Here is a 21227-nt window from a genome sequence, read left to right as displayed (position 1 = left end):
CTAAAAGCACTATAAGTTTTAAATGTTTATATCTTGTAAATGTGAACTTTGTTTTGGAGCACACTAGTTTATATATAACCTTAAGGCTAACATTCATAAAAGTAAAAAAAAAAAAGGAGTAATGTATTCATTGTAAAAAATGCTGAGTTAGAGAATTGCCTATTGTGACGAGTGGGACAGGGCTGAGAGCCGTGGGAACAGAGCAAGGCCGGTGGAGTGATTGGAAATGAGCGATACCTGCACCACTCACCAGTCTCGAGTCCCATGGAGGAGATCGGAAGGATATAAAAGAGGAGCGACAGTGAAGGACAAGAGAGGACCAGGCCTGGTTATTATATTGTATTTAAATGTCCGCCGGTTCCCGCCTCCTTCTTCTCGTGATTATACAGTTTGTATATTGTTACACTTATTAATAAATGTTCACCTTTTGATTATTGCTGATGCCTCTAGTCTAGTTATTATGTGTCTGATTGAAAATTTACAACCTATTTTGGGTTATATAAATCCATTTAAAACAGTTCTTACTCTCAGTTTGGCTTCAAGGACTCGTTTATTGTCTCTTCTCATTCTGTCCTGCTCTCTTTCCATCTGATGAGTGATCTGAATCACATGCTCATCATGGGTTCTCTGCATGTCTTTAAACATCTGCTCCTGTAACCAGTTCTGTTTCTTTAGGCTTTTTTTCTGCTGCTTTAGAATCTCTGTCTTCATCTTCTCCCCTGCAAAGGGACAAAGAAAACTTTTAACTGTGTTTTACTGAACACATCACTCTTGCTGTGTGGATTGTCACTGCCATCCTTTTACATCCATTTCTACTAAAAATATCTTAACTACATGGCTGCATGCTTGAATTTATCTGCTTGTCAGTGGATATAGCTGAAACAGCTAAACACATTCATTAGAAAAATCGACTAAAAATAAAGTAATGTGACATATGGCCAAGTATGGTGACCCATACTCAGAATTCGTGCTCTGCTTTTAACCTATCCAAAGTGCACACACACAGCAGTGAACAAACAGACATCCGGAGCAGTGGGCAGTCATTTATGCTGCAGCAGCCAGGGAGCAGTTGAGGGTTCAGTGCCTTGCTCAAGGGCACCTCAGTCATGGTATTGAAGGTGGAGAGAGCACTGTACATGCACTCCCCCCACCTACAATTCCTGCCGGCCTGAGACTCGAACTCACAACCCTTCGATTGCGAGTCCAACTCTCTAACCATTAGGCCACGACTTCCCCTTAACTCCCTTAACTCCCTTAACTCCCCTTAACTCCCCATAATTCCCTATATTTAAGAAAGCTTAATGGCTGCATGTGTTCACATACATTTAGTCTTGCAGTTTACTTGTGCATGCACACCCAGCAATATGCAGTATGAAAGCTTAACAGATATTTAGAATAGAAATTTATGAGTATATATATATATATATATATATATATATATATATATATATATATATATATATATATATATTTATATATATATATATATATATATATATGTGTGTGTATCGTCTTGTGTATCATATAATTCTGTCAATCAGCCTTAATTGATAGCATGATAGAGAAGTGTACAGCTCATTTGATTTGTACCCTCTTTCTCCTGTTCTGCTGCACTGAGAGATTGATCAGCTTGTAGAATCATTTTTCCAATATTTTCTTTTGTCTTCAAAAACTTGCTCAACACTTCTTCACTCTGTAGATAAAAACATATATTATATTCAAAGCATCATTCAAAATGTCTGTTTGCACAATTACAGTTTTAAATTAGGATTTGTTACAAAAAACAAAAACTTAATACATTTACTTATCCTTTTGTCATTCCAAATCTGTTTGTTGTTTATTTGTGTTTTGTACCATTATTTGTGATTGTGATATTAGTGTTTTGTACCATTATTTGTGAGCCTGTTCTTGCTCTGTACTCTTCTGCCAGCTGTCTGAACATGTCTATGTACTTTTGGGATCCTCCAGGCTTCAGGTATGATCCGTCAGAAATTCCTTTTTCCAATGCATCAAACACATCATGCAGAACTTCCTCACACTGCATGCGAGATGCATCATAATTCTGCTGGCACATCTGTTGATATTCATCATTAATCTTTCCCTAAAATGCAAGAAGCAATAAGAGAATTTGTAAAAAATTGTTTTAAATATGTGCATTTCCAGTTTTGATCAGAATGATCTGCATTCATAGTTTGGTTGGTCCTCCGACTTATAGTCAGATGCGACTTATTTATCAAAATTAATTGACATGAACCGAGAGAAATGAACCAAGAGAAAACATTTCCGTCTACAGCCACGAGAGGGCGCTCTATGCTGCTCAGTGGTCCTGTAGCCTACACTGAAAAAAATAGAGCGCCCTCTCGTGGCTGTAGATGGTAATGTTTTCTCTTGTTTCTTGGTTCTAAATAAATGCAACTTATAGTCCAATGCGACTTACGTATTGATGCGACTTATACCAGGTGCGACTTTTAGTCTACAAAATACGGTAGCTACCTCTTATTATGCAAGACTATAGGCTTCTTTTGCCATGTTCCTAAGACATGGTGTGTCTTCTGTTGCCTGACTGTCTCTTTTTCTGTCTGTCTGTCTATCTTAGTTACTTTGATGTGTGTTTCAGCAGGTACCATGAGCTCTTTTTGGTAGATCTGGCCATTGTCATTGAAGGACACAGTGATGAAAACTTCAATGGCCGCCTTCTCTGCATCTGTGTGGATGTTGGACAGCTCTTCTGGGCACATTGGAAGCTGAACTGAGTTGAACATCTCTGTCATGTAGAGCTGCAGGGCCTCCTCCACTGCACGGACATTCTGGATCTTAGCCAGAGACACCACTGCGTTCTCCAGACACGGAATCTTCCCGCTGCGGATCGCCTCAACATAAACCTCAGCAAGATTACCCAGAGCTGTTAGGAAACACAATAGTTAAGTCAGACATCTATTATTTCTTTCGCATTTCATTGCTCTGCTTAATGGTGTAATAAGTGACTTTTTAAAATAACACATAAAATGTCCCAAATACCAGACTAATTTTAGTGTCCTGAGTAATCATACTTGTCTTTGTAACAGCCATAAACTCTAAACATCAGTTAATTACAATCTTTGAACGCATATGTCTATTTCAACCAATGGGAAGGGTACTTTGGACATGCTGTTTAGCTGAATAAAGGATGGTAAGATAAAAAATTGGGTTTTCTTTTTGGCACAATTAATCATTTAGAGAAGCTATGAATCACACAGTAGAAAATGCTCAGATTTCTACAGAGCGATAGAAATTATGCTAATCAAAGTTTTATAACAATGTTTTTATGCATTTTTTTTACAAGTAATTCTGTAAAGACACAAACCTGTTCCAGTAATTGTACGACTGCCACTGACAGTTTTTGTCTCTGAATTGTTGTAGATGTAATGACAGAAGGTGTTTGCCTGCTCAAGGAACTTTGAGTCCAGTTCTTTCTCAGTCAACTCCTCCATTTTCCACATGTTTTGTGTACTAGCAGGTCGAGGGAAGACAAAGCACTTCCTCTCCGCAAAGAAATTCCGCAGACAGCGGCGTGGCAGGTTATACTGCACAGTCTGAGGTGAGCTACCTAAAATAAGATAATTATTAATCATCAATGATATCATATGATATCCACTATGGTTAAAATTTCTCAATGGTTGTGTAAAAACAACATTTTTACCCTGTCAAAAACAGCTCTGTTTTCAGTTAACTGTTTTAGTCCATGTTGCTTTAAATGCTAGTGAGCTCTGCTCACCCACCCCTCTCTTCCGTGGGGTGACAAGCAGACTGTAAACTTCAGCCGTGAAACTTGCTAATTGGTACATATTAGGACAGATTCATGAAAAAGATGCATAAAAAAACTTCTAACTAACTTCTGTAGATGAAGCTTGATCACAATGAATCACGTGAACAAACGCATTTAGGCAGATTGGTTTATTCCCTTCAAAAACGTAAGTAACGTTAATCCTCTGCATCTTTAGCGGCTCAGAATGTCGGGAATAAATGAAGAATGCTCATTACTACATCCAACAACAAAACAGCTCAATCGTTTAATTGGCGATGTTCTTGTCAAATCAGGGCCAGGTTTCCACACTGTAAAACCGAACAGTGAAATTAATCAAATGAAATTAGTTAATTGCACTCAAATAATAACGAAAGTTCATTGGACTTAATTTAAATAAGTTCTGTTAACTCAAAAATTTGTTGTAGTGAGGTGAACTTAAAATGATTGTGTTTTCTAGTTCCCAGCATGCTTTGCATCAGAAAACAAGGAAAATAAATATAGAAATTAAGTGTTATTTTGTGTGTTTTTACACAAGATTAACATAGAGGGACATAAGTTAATACATAAATGTTGTGTTATATTAGATTTTACAAAGGTTTATGTTATGTTGGATTTGTAGTGTTACCGTTGTGGTGAAGAGTAGAGCCTGTGGTTATACTGAGGATGGACAGCAAAAGCCTAATTTTGAGTGTATTTCCCACATTATAGGAGTTGAAAAATAGATAAAATTATGAGTGAATGACTCCCTAATTATAAGTTCAGAAATATAATTGTTTAAGATAACTCTGAGATAATTTAAGGCAACTGGAATTAATTTTTTTAAGTTTATGTAAACTTAAAACATTTAAAAACATCACTTAAATGTTTTTGTGTAATCTGTTACAAAATATTTTTTGAGTTCTGTGAACTTATCAGGGTTTACAGTGCAGATAACGATTGATCTTAGTGCTTAAGAACGTTTTCTACGAGTCATCTTGCAATCGTTCCTTATTGTTTCACGTGTGTTTCCCAAAAATGCATTTAACACAGTCGCACGTAAGCTGTGCTTTAAGTGCCACTTAGGAGTCCCTATCCGTTTGTCAAGTGCTAAAAATGTCACCTTATAGAATGGCTCATAATTGTAGTACACAGTCTTTTATTGAAATGTTAACCTAATGCTGCGCTTCAGACAGACAACTTGGATATAATAACTATAGTACAATACAATATCATATTATATTAAGTGTATAATATTATACTTTACATAATAATATACTTTATATATTTATATATTATGTCAGGTAAAAAAAAATGTTAGCCTGAATGCACTGTAAGTCGCTTTGGATAAAAGCATCTGCTAACGAATAAAATTATTTGAATTGATTTATTTATATACTGTATAGAGAGAGAGAGAGAGAGAGAGAGAGAGAGAGAGAGGCGTTATTTCCGGATACAATACATAGCTGGTGACACCAATTGTATTCAAACCCCTTATAAAAGTGATTTCTGCATTCGGTAGCACTTTATTTTACAGTACGTGTACTAACATGTACTTATAGTGTACTTACAGTGTATTTATCTAAGAAAGTTCTGGTAATACAAGGTAACTACATGGGGTAGGGTTAGGGTTAGGGGTAGGTTCAGGGTTAGTACCTAGTTATTACATATTTATTGTAATTACTATAATAAGTACACAGTATGTACATGAGGAACAGGACTGTAAAATAAAGTGCTACCCTGCATTCTATTGCACTTTTAATGTTTGTTCATTTTTTTATGTTAGGCAGAGAAATTTAATGTTGCTGCAATCACTCTTTGATCAGACCATAATAGATTTAAATGTTATCTTGTGTAAACAATTTTCTTTTTAGTGTTGTAAGCAGCCAAGTAAAATGACACTACACCATATCTTGGACTAAGATGGAATGAAAATACTACAAACTGGGTCGGATGGATGGCTGAAACGTGTTCAAAACTTAAGTGTCTAAAAGGACTTGTAATTTGTGTATTTCCACATTATCTAAATTTCTACATAAAATTTAGATGTCCATGCACTCTGAAAGTAAATATGTACTGTATGCGTTTAGTGTCAACTCTGTTATTCACCATTTTTTAATTCCAATGCACCCTCCAGATAATCGTCTGATGTTATTGGTTTATCCTCCTTTTTCAGTTGCAGAGTGAAGTCACGAACAGCCCAGACAAAAGATGGAAAAACACTCATGAAATCTGCTGACTCATTCTCATCTTGACTCTCTTCTGCCTTCACACGAATGTTCTCCGTCAGTTCTGTAACATAGCTACATTCAGCGCAGTTCAGGAAGAGTTATATTGCTGCTACGAGAGAGTGTTTTCAATCTATTGCATTTGTATGTGCATGTTTTGTTTGTTTATAGTGTGAGAAGGATACTGCAGCTTTTCCAGTGCCATGTTATCAATGACCCCTAAGCTGTTGTACACTAGAGTGCTGCTGAGAAGAACAGCCAGACAGAATATCCATGTGTCATGTTTCTCATCTCCCTGAAATGGTAAAAGACTGTCAGCTACAATAAGCAGCTGTCTATTTTAGTTTTTTTCTTTTTTTTTTTTACAGTAAATTTACCTTTACCAGCAATAGACCATACTGCATTTATTTAGTTTAAAACAGTTTTTTTATACTAAACAATGTTTGAGCATCATTTGAGAGTAGTGTTGTGGCCCTGTGAGCGAAGTTTAAATAACATATCCATGGCAGGTTGAATAGATAATGAAAACTGAATGCACAGATCAGGCGATGAAAGTTGAAAGATCCTGTTGCTATAGAGTTAATATTGCTACGAAAACACTGTGGATTCTGTGCTCTTACCTTCTTTACATCCCCAAGTCCCTCTGTGTCCAGCAGCACTAGAGTGTGTCCTTTTTTATTAGGGTGAGGAACACACCACATCCAGATACCTTTGGTTTTTGATTCAATAGTGCTGCCCAGAGCAAAGCCTGAGACAGACAAAATAAAAAAACAAATTAAGATGCCCAAGATGACAAGAAAAATTATTTTAAATATTTTTTTTTGCATATCATTTTAGTAGCCTGACAGCATGTGAGGAAGATTTTAAGCCATTTCTTTAAGCAAAACCTGTCTGTTGTCCTGCCAGGCGGTTCATGAGGTAAGATTTCCCAGTACGGTAGAGTCCCACCACAGACACCACCACCACCGGCTCCTTGATCCCATCCAGAATGTCTATGGCCTCTTTTCTCACACGCAGCTTCCCATTTTCATCGTTTTCAATAAAACAAACCGGAGCGGACGTAAACCCGCCACACGCCATCACTCAAAAAACATGACGCAAAAAGTTACATGAATGAAATAATAAACAAAGTAATATTTTTGAATAAACAAAGTCATTCTGATGATTTTATACTTATACAACAATAATAAAACTTAATTCTGAATGTTAATTACCTCAAAAGCAGATGAATGCCTGAATTTGTTGTCGTGGTTGAAAAATATATATTAATAAACTCTCTCAGGCTCTTCCTGTCTAACAGGTTTGTTCTCTAAAATGGTATGCCTACTAAATATGGGTGTGCGAGTAATGCTGTCACGAAAGTGCAAGTATTCTTGTTATTGGATAGTAAACCGGTAACTCAGTGATCTCAAACGTCATCTCAAACAATAACTTACCTGAAAACTACAGGCGTGGGAAACAACATCGGTAAGATCTTCTAGTAACTAAAACATATCTTTTAAGGTTGATCAACGTAAGCGACTTTCTTTTCTTGTATGTGGCTTAAAAACACTTACAATAGTCTTTACTACAACATCTTTCTCTCTTTTGACTGCCCTGTTCTATTTCCGTATGTTTACGATTTTTGAAAGTCGTGGAAATGCAATAGTAGATTTTTTTTGCCTTAGGGGTAGTTTGGAAAACAAAAATAATATTTGCTATGCTCTTCCATATAGCCTTCCTTTAAAAGCTCAACCCTGTAAAAAGAGTTATTCTGCATTCCAAACCCGGAAAACTCATCCATTGTCTCCTGGTGAAAGAGACAATCATTTGCATTGTGCTGGTGAGAGTGATTTAAAGTCTTTCGACATGATGACTCATTATTGTGTGTGTGTGTGTGTGTGTGTTTAGCGCGAATAGGGACCAACAACTTCCTCTTCAGGAACTCGAGCTGCGTCGAAACGCTTTGGGGAACGCGTTTAGTGTGAGCGACTCTGAATATCATATCTAATCTGTTTTATAGAAGAGCATGACGTCACGGGCGGGGTGACGTAAGCGACCAGGAAGCTATAAAGGCACGAGCCGCGCAGCTGGCTTCAGCTTCGAGTACCACCCCTGCCTGCGCTTGTCTCAACTATCCAATGACTAATAGTCTGCTTAGAAGCAGGAAAACCAGGAGGACAGAAAGCCTGCAACACTACAGGTTGTGGTGTGATAGAGGGCACCTTAGGAACATATCCCACTCAAGGGTTCATTCCCCTTGATATATTTCAAATGTTTATGTTTTTAGAAATGTGTCTGTCTCGGTTTCATCTGTTTCTTCACGTAATAACAGACAGATACGATGATATTGAGATCTGATCTCTATGTGGAGCACCAGCTGTTGTCAGACTGCTTGTGCATTCAAAAATCTCACTTGATTATTATTAAAATTAATGGCAAAATGAATGTTTAGAAATAAACATTTAAGTAAACAGTAAACTGATATTTCCTACTGACACACTACAACAAAAGATATAAATAACTTGCTTAAAACCCTTTTTTGGGGTGAAAATACTAATGTGCCTTAGACTTTTGCACAGTAGGCCTACTGTACTTTACAAACTACATTGTTTCTATACTTTATAAAGCATGAGCATACAGTAATTCACAGATCTGATTAAAGACTAACTTTTAACTAAATATCAGAGTGATTGACAGAGATACAGTAGAAACATTATGTGTGGTTTTGTATTAAACAATGACCCAGATCATGAAATGTATTAGCCTTAGAGTGAAGGAAGCACAACTTGGGAAATGAGAGCATCCAAGGAGCGTGTGAAAGCTATGTATTTATTTAGAATATTTTTTCTGTTCTTTAATAGTTTTCCATAGTTTTTGTGGCTCTTTTTAAAATGTTTTTTTTTTTTTTAAGTATCTTTAGACTTTAGTCTTTGCAACTTTACATATCTTCTTTATGCACCAAGAGTTTGTAACACTCCAAAGAGAAAGGAAATGTTTAAATCGCATCATATGACCCCTTTAAGAGCTGCTTAAGAGTAAGCGTGCACATCAAATTATCCTGACTCCTGATATGATCCTGATTGAACCTGGATCGAATAAGGGAGCTTGAGTGAACTTAAAAACAAATTTATGCAACCGCTTTAGTCACGATTTGTTAGGTTATTTTAAGTCATGTTTTGGACTTTAATCCCCACTTTTCTCAGCATCTTTTATGAAACAGCAACCTTATGTGCTAAAATGTAAATATGATAGATATTATACTCATAAGAATTTCTAAGGGTGCCAATAATTGTGCATGTATGTGTTGGAGAAAAACATTTATTTCATGGTATGAGTTTTCTCACACTTTCAATTGTTTTACTTCAATGAAAGAATTTTGTAAATTTTTTGAATGAAAGGTTTTCTTTTTACAAGTATTGTTTGATTTTGAAACAAAACGCACAGGACGTCTCACAGCTCAAATGGAAATTCTGTCATCATTACTCACCATTGTGTCAAACCCTTAAGAAATCTGTTCATCTTCAAATATTTTGTCCTTGAACATACAGAATGAGCTAAAGTGAGACAGCATGTCTAATGCCGGACTAATGTCTTCACCCATATGTTTGGTGGAGAATGTGAACGGATCACTCAGCGTCTGTAAGCATGCCCTTGAGTTCCTGAGCAGGATCAAGGAGCCGGTGGTGGTGGTGTCTGTGGTGGGACTCTACCGCACAGGGAAGTCTTACCTCATGAACCGCCTGGCAGGACAACAGTCAGGTGATTTGTTTTGGACGGCTACCTTTCCATTAACAATATACAATCATAATTAAGTCAGTTCTTACAACAGTTGCATGAAAATGGGTTGTTATATAAATATAATTTGCTTGTCTCAGGCTTTGCTCTTGGCAGTGCTGTTGAATCAAAGACCAAAGGCATCTGGATGTGGTGTGTCCCTCACCCTAAAAAAGAAGGACACACTCTAGTGCTGCTGGATACAGAGGGACTTGGTGATGTGGACAAAGTGAGGACAAGGATAAAGCTGTAGACTTATTATTCTTCTAAATATGTATTAATTTGTGGATGATTTGATTTGAAGACACTGTGTGTTTCAGGGAGACTCTAAGAATGACAGCTGGATCTTCTGTCTGGCTGTTCTGCTCAGCAGCACATTGGTGTACAACAGCCGCGGCACTATTGATAACACTGCATTGGAGAATCTGCAGTATCCTTTTTTTCTGTCACATGTAACCCTCTTTCATTTATACAGACTATGCAAGATGCTGTTATTTCTCAATGTGCTCTAGCTACGTTACTGAGCTCAGTGAGCAGATCAACATCAGGTCACCATTATCTATACCAGATGGAGCAGCTGAAGGAGATGATTGTCATTTTGTGCGTTTTTTCCCATCATTCATCTGGGTACTGAGGGATTTCACATTGAAGTTGGAAGCTGATGGAAAAAAAATGACAGAAGATGAGTACCTTGAGTTTGCCCTCGATCTGAAGAAAGGTATTTAAGAAATAATTACTATAATTAAGGTCTATTGATTGCCCCCCTCCCCAGCATTGTAAATGCAAAGACTTGGAAATAATCTATGCATTTCAAATAATAAAAAAAGCAGAAAAACCCTGGCTAAAATTATATTAGTCATCATGTGTGACAGATAGGTCTGACTATTGATTTAAGTTCAGTTAATTCAGCTAATGTGAAATATTCATCAAGCAGCATTTGAAGGTAAACAAATTGTGACTTGTAGAATGAAAATATTATTTTCTAAACACTATTTTCTAAATGTTGACTTAGTGCATTTTGGTAATAATATGTTTTCTTGTTAAACTCATTTAGGTGTGAATAAGAAAATCAGTGACTACAACCTGCCTCGTCAATGCATCCGAAACTATTTCCCATCCCGGAACTGTTTTGTATTCCCATCTCCCGCCTCGATTGAAAACATAATACACTTAGAAAACTTAAAAGAACAGGAACTTGTACCAGATTTTCTGGAGGTCACAGGTCGTTTCTGTGACCATGTCTTTAATAAGAGTCCTGTGAAAACTCTGAAAGGAGGACACAGGATTACTGGCAAATGTGAGTGTTTTACCAATTAAACAGTCCATCGTAGATATTAAAGTCCAAAAGACTGTAAAACAGGTACATTTATTTATCTGTGTTTGTGCATTTTATCAGTGCTCCGGCGTCTGGTGCAGATTTATGTGGACACAATAAGCAATGGTGAAGTGCCCTGTCTGGACAATGCAGTTGCTACTCTTGCAATTTTAGAGAATGAGGCAGCTGTTCAAAAAGCAATAAAAGTATATCAGAGTGGGATAGAAGAGGTAAGACATAGAACCTCACTTAAATACTGTGACTCTCATACACATAAAATTGCACTTACTGAAGCTTCTTTAACCTTTCTCAGTTTTTTTTTCTTCCATTTATACAAATACACTTTAGAGGTATAACTAATGAAATCTCAGGTTTCTTTTTTATCATAGACAGCTTTATAGACACTTATCAATATTTTGAAACGTATTTAGTTCATGATAGTATTCAGTAGCAGGTTAGTCAAAAGTATGTGTTTTTCACTTGAGTCAAATAAAGATGTTCAACTTGGTGAACAGTTTTAGTTTAGGTACCACAGTTTTGGCAGCCTTTCATTGGCAAACTGCATGCACATTTCTGTTTCACAGGTGAAGAATATGTTTCCAATAAGTGTGATTGACATTACCTCAGAGCACCAGAAGTTCAGCAATCTGGCCATCTCTGAATTCATTAAAGGCTCCTTTAAAGATGAAAAAGGAGAATACCTAATAAAACTGATGGTAAGTTTTAAATATTAAGTCACTAACCAACTGATATTAGCATGCAGTCGTAATAATAATAAAATATAATAATTATAATAATATAATTATTAATAATATAATAATATATATTTTTTATTAAATTAATCTGCCATTATTAATAATTGTTATTTTATTGGCCAATAATCTGACATTTTGTGTTTATATCTTAATATATTTGTGGCCTCTTGTATGTGCAGGAAAACAGTGGTGCATTTATTTTAATAAAGCTAGAGGGGGAGAAGGATTATGAAATTTAAGTCTTAATATTTAGAGAATAAAGTCAAAATATTACGAGAATAAAGGACTCGTGGAAACAGCTTAATATCAAGAATATGATATTTATTAACAGACTGAACAGGAACAACTTTTTATCTTAAAGGGTTAATTCTAACCCTAGTTCTAATATCCCGGAGTAATTCATTTACTCAAACAGTACACTGACTCAACTGCTGTGAAGAGAGAACTGAACATGAACACTGAGCTGAGCCAGATAATGAACAATGTAATATATATAACCTTTAATGTAACAGTATAGGAAGGGGTGTTGTACAATGTTTTCTTGAAGGAAAATTATATGTCTCCACTAATGTCCCAAGTTAACTTGAGATAGCTATCCCCAAAAAACCTAACCCTATCCCACTCCCACACCTGAACATAACCATACTGAAGAGTATATGTTGGGTTTGGAGATTGATTCATTGTATTAATGTTTTGTGACCAAATTAATTTCTACTGTATGTCCATCAAGTAGCGAAATAACAGTTTACCCAAACATTCAGGACATTGAATGTGTGTGTTTTTTTTATATATTTTAGGAAGCTGTAAGTAAATGCTTTGTAGGCCTACTGCAAGAGAATGAGATGGCATCAGAGAGAAAATGCAGAGATCTGCTGAAGAATCTGTTCTCTGACATGAACAAACGGCTGCAGGATGGAGAGTATAGTCAGTCTGGAGGATATGAACTCTACTGCAGAGACAGAGACGCCATCGTTGAACAGTACCGCAGAGAACCCAACAAAGGTGTATCGGTGAGGACATTTTTTGTGTGTTTTTGAGACTTTCAGCTGTGTGAATATAGAGTACATGGGTATAAGTGTTCCTATAAATGTGTATTAATAATATGTTTTTGTGCAGGCTGAGGCCATGTTGAATGAGTTTATGAAGGACCGGGGACCTGAATCAAAAAGTATCCTCTGCATTGATACAAAACTCTCCGAAAATGACAGAAAGATTCAAGGTAAACTTTTATGAACAATCAGCCTAATATATATTTCTCAGTTCCTTTAGTCGTTTAATCCAGGAGCATTTTGGTACTTAATCTAACCTGTTTTACCTTCCAAGGCATTTGATACTGCCACATATCCAAGAGAAATCTATCACTATACAGTAGGGCATTGGTTCCCAGTTCTGGTTCTGGAGAACCCCCAATAATGCACATTTTAGATGTCTCCCTATTCAAACAAACCTGATTCAGTTTGTCAGCTCATTACTGAAGACTCCAAGACCTCAAATGAGTGTGTCAGATAAGGGAGTAACCAAAAGCGTGCAGTGTTGGGGGTTCTCCAGAACCACGATTGGGAACCACTGCAGACAGTAAAAGTCTTCTAGCATTTTAACATGGCTGGTAAGCCCAAGCCCATTGCCTTCAATAATAAATATTTGGATTCAATATATGTTATATTTGCGTGCATTATGTGTATAACAACAGTATATTTAGAAATGGTTAGAAGAAAGGTATGCATGGGGTTATGTGCTTATAAATATGAAAACATAAGTATATAAAATAAAATGTATTCTAATTTACAGGACCAGTTAAATAATTGCAAATAATAAAGTACAAAAGTAATACAATGTATAATATGTCTTTCCTTAGATATCCACATTTTAGTCAGCAATAACCATACAAATGCAGTGTCTTTCATCAAGTTCAAGTTCAAGTTCATTTATTTATATAGCACATTTAAACAGCCACACAAGACAGACCAAAGTGCTTTACAGAACAAGCGTATAAGAATAAAAGCAGAAAAACACACATAGAGAACAACTAAGCTAAGATTAATTATAAAATCAAGAAGCAAATGTAGAAAAAAATAAAAAATAATAAATAAATAAATAAATAAATAAAAATAAAAAAAATAAGAACAGTCTAAGATAAGAAATCAATATGCTAACGAGAATAGATATGTTTTGACCAGAGAATTAAAAACAGGGAGGTTGGGAGCAGTTCTGATCTCTAGAGGCATGGTGTTCCACAGACAAGGCCCTGCCACCGCAAAAGCACGCTCCCCTCTACGCTTAAGTCTGACACGAGGGACTACCAGCAGCGCCTGGTCGTGGGATCTGAGACTTCTGGACGGAATGTACGGATGAATAAGTTCAGAGAGATAAACTGGTGCTAGGTTGTGTAAAGATTTGAAGACAAAGAGAAGAATTTTGAAATCTATTCTCTGCCGGACTGGTAACCAATGTAAAGATCTGAGGATGGGAGAGATATGGTCATATTTGCGACAATTATGGATGAGTCTGGCTGCCGCATTTTGGACTAACTGAAGACGGGAGATTTGAGAATCTGATATACCGCAATATAGTGAGTTGCAATAATCCAGTCGACACGTGATGAAGGCATGAACCGCCATTTCCAGAGTTATTGGAGTGAGAAAGCCTTTGATTTTAGATAGTAAGCGAAGTTGGTAGAAACCAGAACTGACTACAGATGAGATGTGTTTATCAAACTTTAAAGACTGGTCAACAAGAACACCTAAGTTCCGCACTTCTGTAGATTTAAAGGGAGATAGACCTCCCAAGTGTGGACATGTGAACTGGGACCTTTCACTTGGGCTGAAAACAATGACCTCGGTCTTATCATCTTATCATCATTTCATGTCAGTCTATTGACTTTAAACATTCGGCCACCTTGGTTAACAGAAACTAAGATCAGTGTGTCCCTTGATTAGTTCCTTAACTTCCTTCCCTGAACGTTTTCAGTTCAGTTTTGCCAGTCTTTGTCTATACACATACCAGTTTTCAGTTTGCATTTGTGGTGTTGTTGGCCATATTCCTTTTGTTCCTATAAAGAAATTGGGGCAAATAGATCCACTCTGTACTTGGCAGACCATGACAATAATATATTAACTGTAACTAACTTGCTCACCAAGGTTCTCAACTGTTTGTCTTTTAAATATGGAGTTATATGAGAAACATTTTTATATAAGCAATACCAAACAAGCAAATGTGTTGCACTACTGAATGCCATAGCATGGTGCTGCAAATAATCACAGAATCTCATTACTTTGTTTTTTCTCTCTATGCCTCAATTAAATGGTCAGAGGAGAAAGAGGCGAGTGCTCTGCTGGAACAGAGGGGTAAAGAAGAAGAGGAGAAAATAATAGTGAGAGAGCGAATGTTGCAGGAAGAGAGAAAACAGCATGCAGCCAGGATACAGCAGATGCATGGGAAGTTTAAATCTGAGATGGAGCAGCAGCAGCAGGAGCTGGACAGAGCTATGGAGAGCAAACTGAAGGAGATGAAAGAACTGCTAATGAAAGGCTTTAAAGAGAAAGCTGATTTCCTTGAGGAAGAGATAAACAATCTAAAAAAAGAGAAGGAAGAAAAAGGTTCTAGCAGTTTTATGGATGTGTTGATGGTACTTATCAGAAATATGGAAAAACTCCTACCTCTAATGCTTGAGTTCACAGGAAAGAACAGCAAACCATAGACACTCGTCACATTAAAGTAATGCATTTTTGAGATTCTTGCATTCATAAAAGGAGTATAGGTCTGGGTGATATTTTGATTGTTTATGAGTAGTGTCCAAATTCATTATTGTGCAAGAAAGAATGATACTACAGCTTTTACAGTGCTATATTTATTCCATAATCAAAAGTATGTGTGTAAATGCGGGGTAACTGAGGTAATGTTTAATATCATTGGCTGATCATGCAATCCCAAGAAGTCAGCTCTCATTAGATAATCTTCTGCATGCAAAATATAGCAGATTGTTTAGGTCACTAAAATGACTGGAGTGTTAAGATGCACTTGTGAATGTTCAGGATTTTTAAAATGTTGTATATTTATGCATATAGTAAAACTGTTTGCAATCAGAACAAATTAAAAATAAAATTTGTTTAAATTAAACTGCTGCTTCATTATAATCTCAGGACATTATGGCACACACAAAAATATATTAAAATACATTTTAATTCATGTTTTCATGTAATTCATGTTGAAACAGAAAATAGCGGTGATGAAGACCAAGTTCTATGGAAATACCTTTACAATTCTTTATGATGCCTTTAACCTTTTTGCAGTTATCAACAGCAAATATTTAATTTAAAACCTAAAGTTCAGTAATAATTAAAGAAATTGATAGCCAGATGTGATTCATTAGTCAGTAAATCGCAATGTCTGAACTGTTAGAACTCTCCTGAGAGTGATTTCAGTATAGCAGAAGCACAAAGTGTCTTCTTGCTTTATGGCAGATCACAGACTTATAAGTGCATAACTGCCACCGATCTCTCAGGTGGACCATTTGAGAGATAGGTGGCGGTAACGCAACCTTTTTTATGCTGTAGTATTGTTGCCTGCCCCGCCCTATCGTAAAGACATAGTGCGTTTCATTGCGAAAGTGGAAATACTTTGCCTCCCAAAAGAGAACACAACTATAAAACAGTGGTTAAATTCCAGAACAGTTCAGCCCAAATATTCAGATGTGTGCAGCGATTTTATGGAGGGCTGTTTCCTGGTCCTGGGAGAGTAGACTACAATGCTGGCTGTACTGACTCAGAGCCTGTAAGTATGTTTTCATATTTAAAGAATTTCCCACTGATGATTCAAACAAGAGTTTTGAGTAGTGTAAAGTTGTGATGTGTCATTTTTGAATGATTTGTTGATTTTGAACGAATCTTTAATGTGACTCAGGAAGAGTGAGTCATCTTGGGGAGTGATTCGTTCAGTCACGCATTTGCAATATTCTATAGGTTCTTTACTGGTACTAGTAGTTCACCTGTTTCAGTCAATGCAGTCTGAGCCAGAAAGAGATTTGATTATTTCATCTCTCGAGTCTTCAGGTTTATCGAGTCATACATTCATCACGTGACAGGCATCTGCCATTCTGATACTGTTAAATTTGAGTACAGCCTTCGACACTATTGACAATGACATCCCCTTGAAATGACTACAATATGCAGTAGGGGCTCAAGGCACAGCATTACAGTGGTTCACCTCTTACTTAAAGGGTAGGATGTTTTCAGCAAATATTCGGTTGTTCACCTCACTTTCTGCAACCGTCCCTTATGGTGTTCCTCAGAGTTCTATTCTTGGCCCTTTATTGTTCTCGCTCTACATGGTTGTCACGCTGTCAGTCTCTGTTTTCCTGGGTGTTCCTTAGTGAGCTCACTTCTCCTTAGGCACTTTAATTCCTCTAGTCTTGTCATGTCTTCACAGTAATTGCACTCCAATTAAATCGCACAGGTGCCGACAATCCTTTGTCATTAGTCTCCCTATATAGAGCTGTCCTTCTCTGTTGTCTGTATGGAGTCCTTACCCTATGTGCTTATGTTCTCGTCCCAAGACTTCCCCTCACCTTCTCGTTCCTCCGAGTTTCCTATCCGTTTCATCCGGTTCCCTGTTTTGTTTTGTTTGTCTCTCAAGACAGTTTTATTTTGTATTTAACCTTTTTGTGCAATAAACCATACCTGCAATTGGACCCTACCCTCTCCTTGTGTTTTTCCCAAAACCCAACCGTCACAATGGTTCCCCTATGTTCCATTCTCCAGAAATATAGTATTAACTATATTTGCTTTGCAGATGACCTACAACTTTACCTTCCAATCAATCTCGAAAATGACTCTTCTCTACAACTTCTTTTCTCATGTTTTGATGAAGTGAGAACTTGGATAGCTAACAATTTCTTGTAACTAAACAATGACAAAACTGAGGTGCTTCTGCTAGACCCTGCTGCACTCAATACTACTCTTACAAGTAGGTTAGGCTCCCTTAGTGATAACTTACAACCCCATGTAAAAAAATCTACGGGTTGACAGGAAAAAAATAAATAAATAAAAATAAAAAAGTGAGCATATTACTCCTGTTTTTTGCTTCATTGCATTGTCTCCCTATCAAATTCAGAGTTGATTTTAAATAATTTTTTTGTATATTACGCACTGCATAAGTCAGCCTCGGATTATATCGGTGTCCTTATCTAGCCATATACAACCTCTAGGTCCCCCTTCCTCAAATCTTGCCCTGGAGGTCCAATGCACTGCAGAGTTTGGCTCCAACCATGATCAAAGCCACCCGCTTGTGATTTTCTAATGATCCCAAAGATATTGTTTAGCATGCTCAGGTGTGTTTGATAAAGGTTATTTGTCCCTCATTCTCGTTTCGCCGTTGCAGCTCCTAAACTCTGAAACAGTTTACCTTTTACTATCAGGGCATCTCCATAGCTCAGTGTTTTTAAATCAGACTTAAAAGACTCATTTTTACACCCTTGGATTTGAGTGATGCTGTGTACGGAACTTTTGGCCAGCCTAAAAAGATGCTCAGGACAGTTGACGGGCCACTGCTGCGCATCGTCATGAAAGCTTATCATTTTCACGTGTTTTTATGCCTTACCGCTTGTCGATTTAAACATTAAAGCATCCAAACACAATACGCGGAAAAGCTGAACGAAGTAGCTGGTTACTTGCGCACTGTGTTCGGTGCACACGAAAGAGAGAGAGACGCGTATCACGGACAGCGACACTGAACCGAGCTCTCTTCTGCGAAGAGAAAGGCGTCTCAAAACACTTGAACATCGAATTTGCTTATTTTTGCTCTTGTGCCGACAAATACATACAAAATATGTCAAATATATTGTCATATCCACCTTGGAAATTATGCTCGAAAAAACTGTCAGTTATTTCTTGATTGAAAGTAAACAGTTGAGGGAAAAAATGGGATACTGGATGCATTCATCATCTCTTAAAGTGACCGTGCCTAATTTAGCTACTGGCTGCTGTAATGTTAATCCAAGAAAATGAAAGAAAATCACTCACTGCTCTTGACTGAATTACTTTGTAGTTTTAACAGTCAAACCAAAAATTATTCAGACACCAGGTATAAGTTTTGATATAGTAAAACTAATAATTTGAGAAATGTTGAAGGTGTCTGAATAAATGTAGGTTTGATTGTATATTTCATTTTTACATTGAAGACTATCCAGTGCTATTTTACATTAAATTATTTGGTTTCTGTACCTTGACACCTACAAACTTGAAAAAAACTTAAACATTGGTGTGAAACAGGCGTAATGTTGTTTGCACCTTGTGCAGTGTGGAATTAGTTTACAGCTTTTTCAAGCACTTTGTGATGCATTTTGCAAACAGGAGATGAGCCCCTTTTCTAATGCACCACCTAGCTTGATAAACCCCTTCTCAAAGACTTACTGTTTGTCAATTTTATTTGGGTAACACACATATTCTGAATGCCTTCGGCAGAATTTGAATGAGCCATTTTAATCTAGATTAATTCCAAGATCACAGTGAAATTAAAATAGATAAAAAAAATAATATATGCCCACCACTAGTTTTTTTATATAAATTTTTATTTTATTATATTTTATATCTTTGCCCTTTAATTTTTGATCTCTGTTGCTTTTTAGGTAACCTTTTATTGTAAAACACTTTGGATAAACAATGGTTGTGTTAATGTTGTGCTCTATAAAGGAATTGACTTGACTTGACAACATTTGGTGTAAGGAAAATAACCACCATGACAGAAATTCACACATTTGTAAACTGTAAGAAGTAAAAAGCTACCAGAGACCAGACCAGAAATGCAGTAACTGTACGAGTAAATCATTATGATTATGATGATGATAATAATAATAATAATAATAAGGAACAAGTCAAACCGGAGGACTTGATAGATTAACTATTAAATTCTCTTTCTGGCTCAGACTGCATAGGTTAAAGCTTACAGGACTAGTAGACGTAGGGGAAGTAACATGTAACATTTTAATTATAATTTGATCAAATGAACAACATGACTCGAAAAAATTTTTTGTTCATTTTGATGAACGAGACTCAATGGTTTGGGTTGGTAAAATGAACCAAATTCTCAATTACTAGCTAAAACTGGTTCTTTTTGAGAAGAGCTTTTACTTTAATTATGTGCTCTAATAAGGCACAGTTGAATGTAATAAACAGATAGTGTATATTGTGTTTACTGTGTGTGTAATGTCTCACCTGATTTGAGTTTCAGTGCACTCTCCAGACACTCATCTGATGTTATCGGCACGTTTCCTATTTTCAGTCCCAAAGTTAAGTCGACATCCCAAACAAATACTGGAAAAACACGCATGAAATCTGCTGACTTTTCCTCATCTTGACTCACTTCTGCCTTCACACGAATGTTCTCTGTCAGCTCAGTAACATAGCTACATTCAGCGCAGTTCAGGAGGAATAAGACAGGTGCTATGAGAGATTGTTTTTAATCTATTGTACTGGATGTGCATGTTTTGTGCTTCTTTTGTGAGAACGATACTGCAGCTTTTCCAGTGCCATGTTATCAATGACTCCTAAGCCAGAGAGAAGATCCATGTGTCATGTTTCTCATCTCCCTGAGATATTGACTGTTATCAACAGTAAGTAAACAAATTTGATAAGTTACTTATGCTGAAATTAATGTATGCGTGTTGCAATGGGGGTATTTGCTGATGTCTTCCTCCCATATCTTCCTTATGTCACCAAGTCCCTCTGTGTCCAACAGAACCAGAGTGTGTCCTTCTTTATAAGGGTGAGGGACACACCATCCAGATGCCTTTAGTCTTCGATTCAATAGTGCTGCAGAGCGCAAAGCCTGAGACAATCACAATGACATTATTATCCAAGATGACAAATTAAATTTAACACATGTTAAATTTAAAAGCATATGTAATGTGAAAAAAAAAAAAAAAAACTATATTATATTGTATATTATAATGACGTTTGTCTATTTATGACCCTAAGCATCAAACTGTGCCTTAAGAAGACTTGGAATATAAGTCTTCATGAAGTAAGATTTCCCCATACGGTACCACAGACACCACTACCACCGGCTCCTTGATCCAGGGGCGCTGCACAAGATCCCGGGCCCTATGCATAGGCAGTCCTAATACCCCCCCCCCCCCTCTTTCTTTGGGGGCCCTGGTAAACAGTACTGGTTTTACTCCCAGTCCGACGCCCCTTCCTTGATCCCATCCAGAATGTCTTTGGCCTCTTTTCTCACATGCAGCTGCCCATTTTCACCGTTTTCAATGAGACACACCGCCACATGCCATGACTCTATAGCTACCGCAAAAAGCAAATATGTTCTTTCAGCGTGTAAAAACATTTTTTTTACGTTGCCGAACAATGCCTGTTGACTAAATGTTGTGACAATTGTCAAAAGTTTCTAAAATAGGTACAGACTAT

The 21227-nt window shown here is 36.8% G+C and overlaps 2 protein-coding genes across 2 annotated transcripts in view; one reads left to right on the top strand and one right to left on the bottom strand.

Moving 5' to 3' along the window:
* LOC113045144 (guanylate-binding protein 1-like) overlaps positions 1-21227 on the bottom strand; it is a 48868-nt gene that overhangs the window by 3770 nt on the left and 23871 nt on the right. The window contains exons 3-12 of the mRNA XM_026205335.1: positions 21022-21056; positions 6876-6978; positions 6609-6736; positions 6174-6283; positions 5870-6063; positions 3344-3586; positions 2625-2902; positions 1889-2101; positions 1591-1693; positions 526-719 (exon numbers count right to left, since the gene is read on the bottom strand). Of these exons, the coding sequence (XP_026061120.1) occupies positions 526-719; positions 1591-1693; positions 1889-2101; positions 2625-2902; positions 3344-3586; positions 5870-6063; positions 6174-6283; positions 6609-6736; positions 6876-6978; positions 21022-21056 (1601 nt within the window). The remainder of the gene's footprint in view (positions 1-525; positions 720-1590; positions 1694-1888; positions 2102-2624; positions 2903-3343; positions 3587-5869; positions 6064-6173; positions 6284-6608; positions 6737-6875; positions 6979-21021; positions 21057-21227) is intronic.
* Positions 9525-15533, top strand: LOC113045148 (guanylate-binding protein 2-like). The gene is made up of 10 exons (XM_026205342.1): positions 9525-9729; positions 9846-9973; positions 10065-10174; positions 10257-10462; positions 10799-11041; positions 11141-11289; positions 11644-11775; positions 12612-12824; positions 12931-13033; positions 15123-15533. The coding sequence occupies exons 1-10, from the start codon at positions 9540-9542 to the stop codon at positions 15509-15511; spliced, it is 1863 nt and encodes a 620-aa protein (XP_026061127.1). The 5' UTR covers positions 9525-9539; the 3' UTR covers positions 15512-15533.

Source organism: Carassius auratus, chromosome 27 (genome assembly GCF_003368295.1).
Source record: "Carassius auratus strain Wakin chromosome 27, ASM336829v1, whole genome shotgun sequence".
In the NCBI taxonomy this organism is placed as follows: domain Eukaryota; kingdom Metazoa; phylum Chordata; class Actinopteri; order Cypriniformes; family Cyprinidae; genus Carassius; species Carassius auratus.
This window is presented reverse-complemented; position numbering and strand designations above follow the sequence as displayed.

Coding starts and splice junctions, on each gene's coding strand:
- LOC113045148 (XM_026205342.1), top strand. CDS start 9,540: ATGTCTAATGCCGGACTAATGTCTTCACCCATATGTTTGGTGGAGAAT. Junction 10,175..10,256: donor ACTGCATTGGAGAATCTGCA/GTATCCTTTTTT, acceptor AATGTGCTCTAG/CTACGTTACTGAGCTCAGTG. Junction 12,825..12,930: donor AACCCAACAAAGGTGTATCG/GTGAGGACATTT, acceptor GTTTTTGTGCAG/GCTGAGGCCATGTTGAATGA.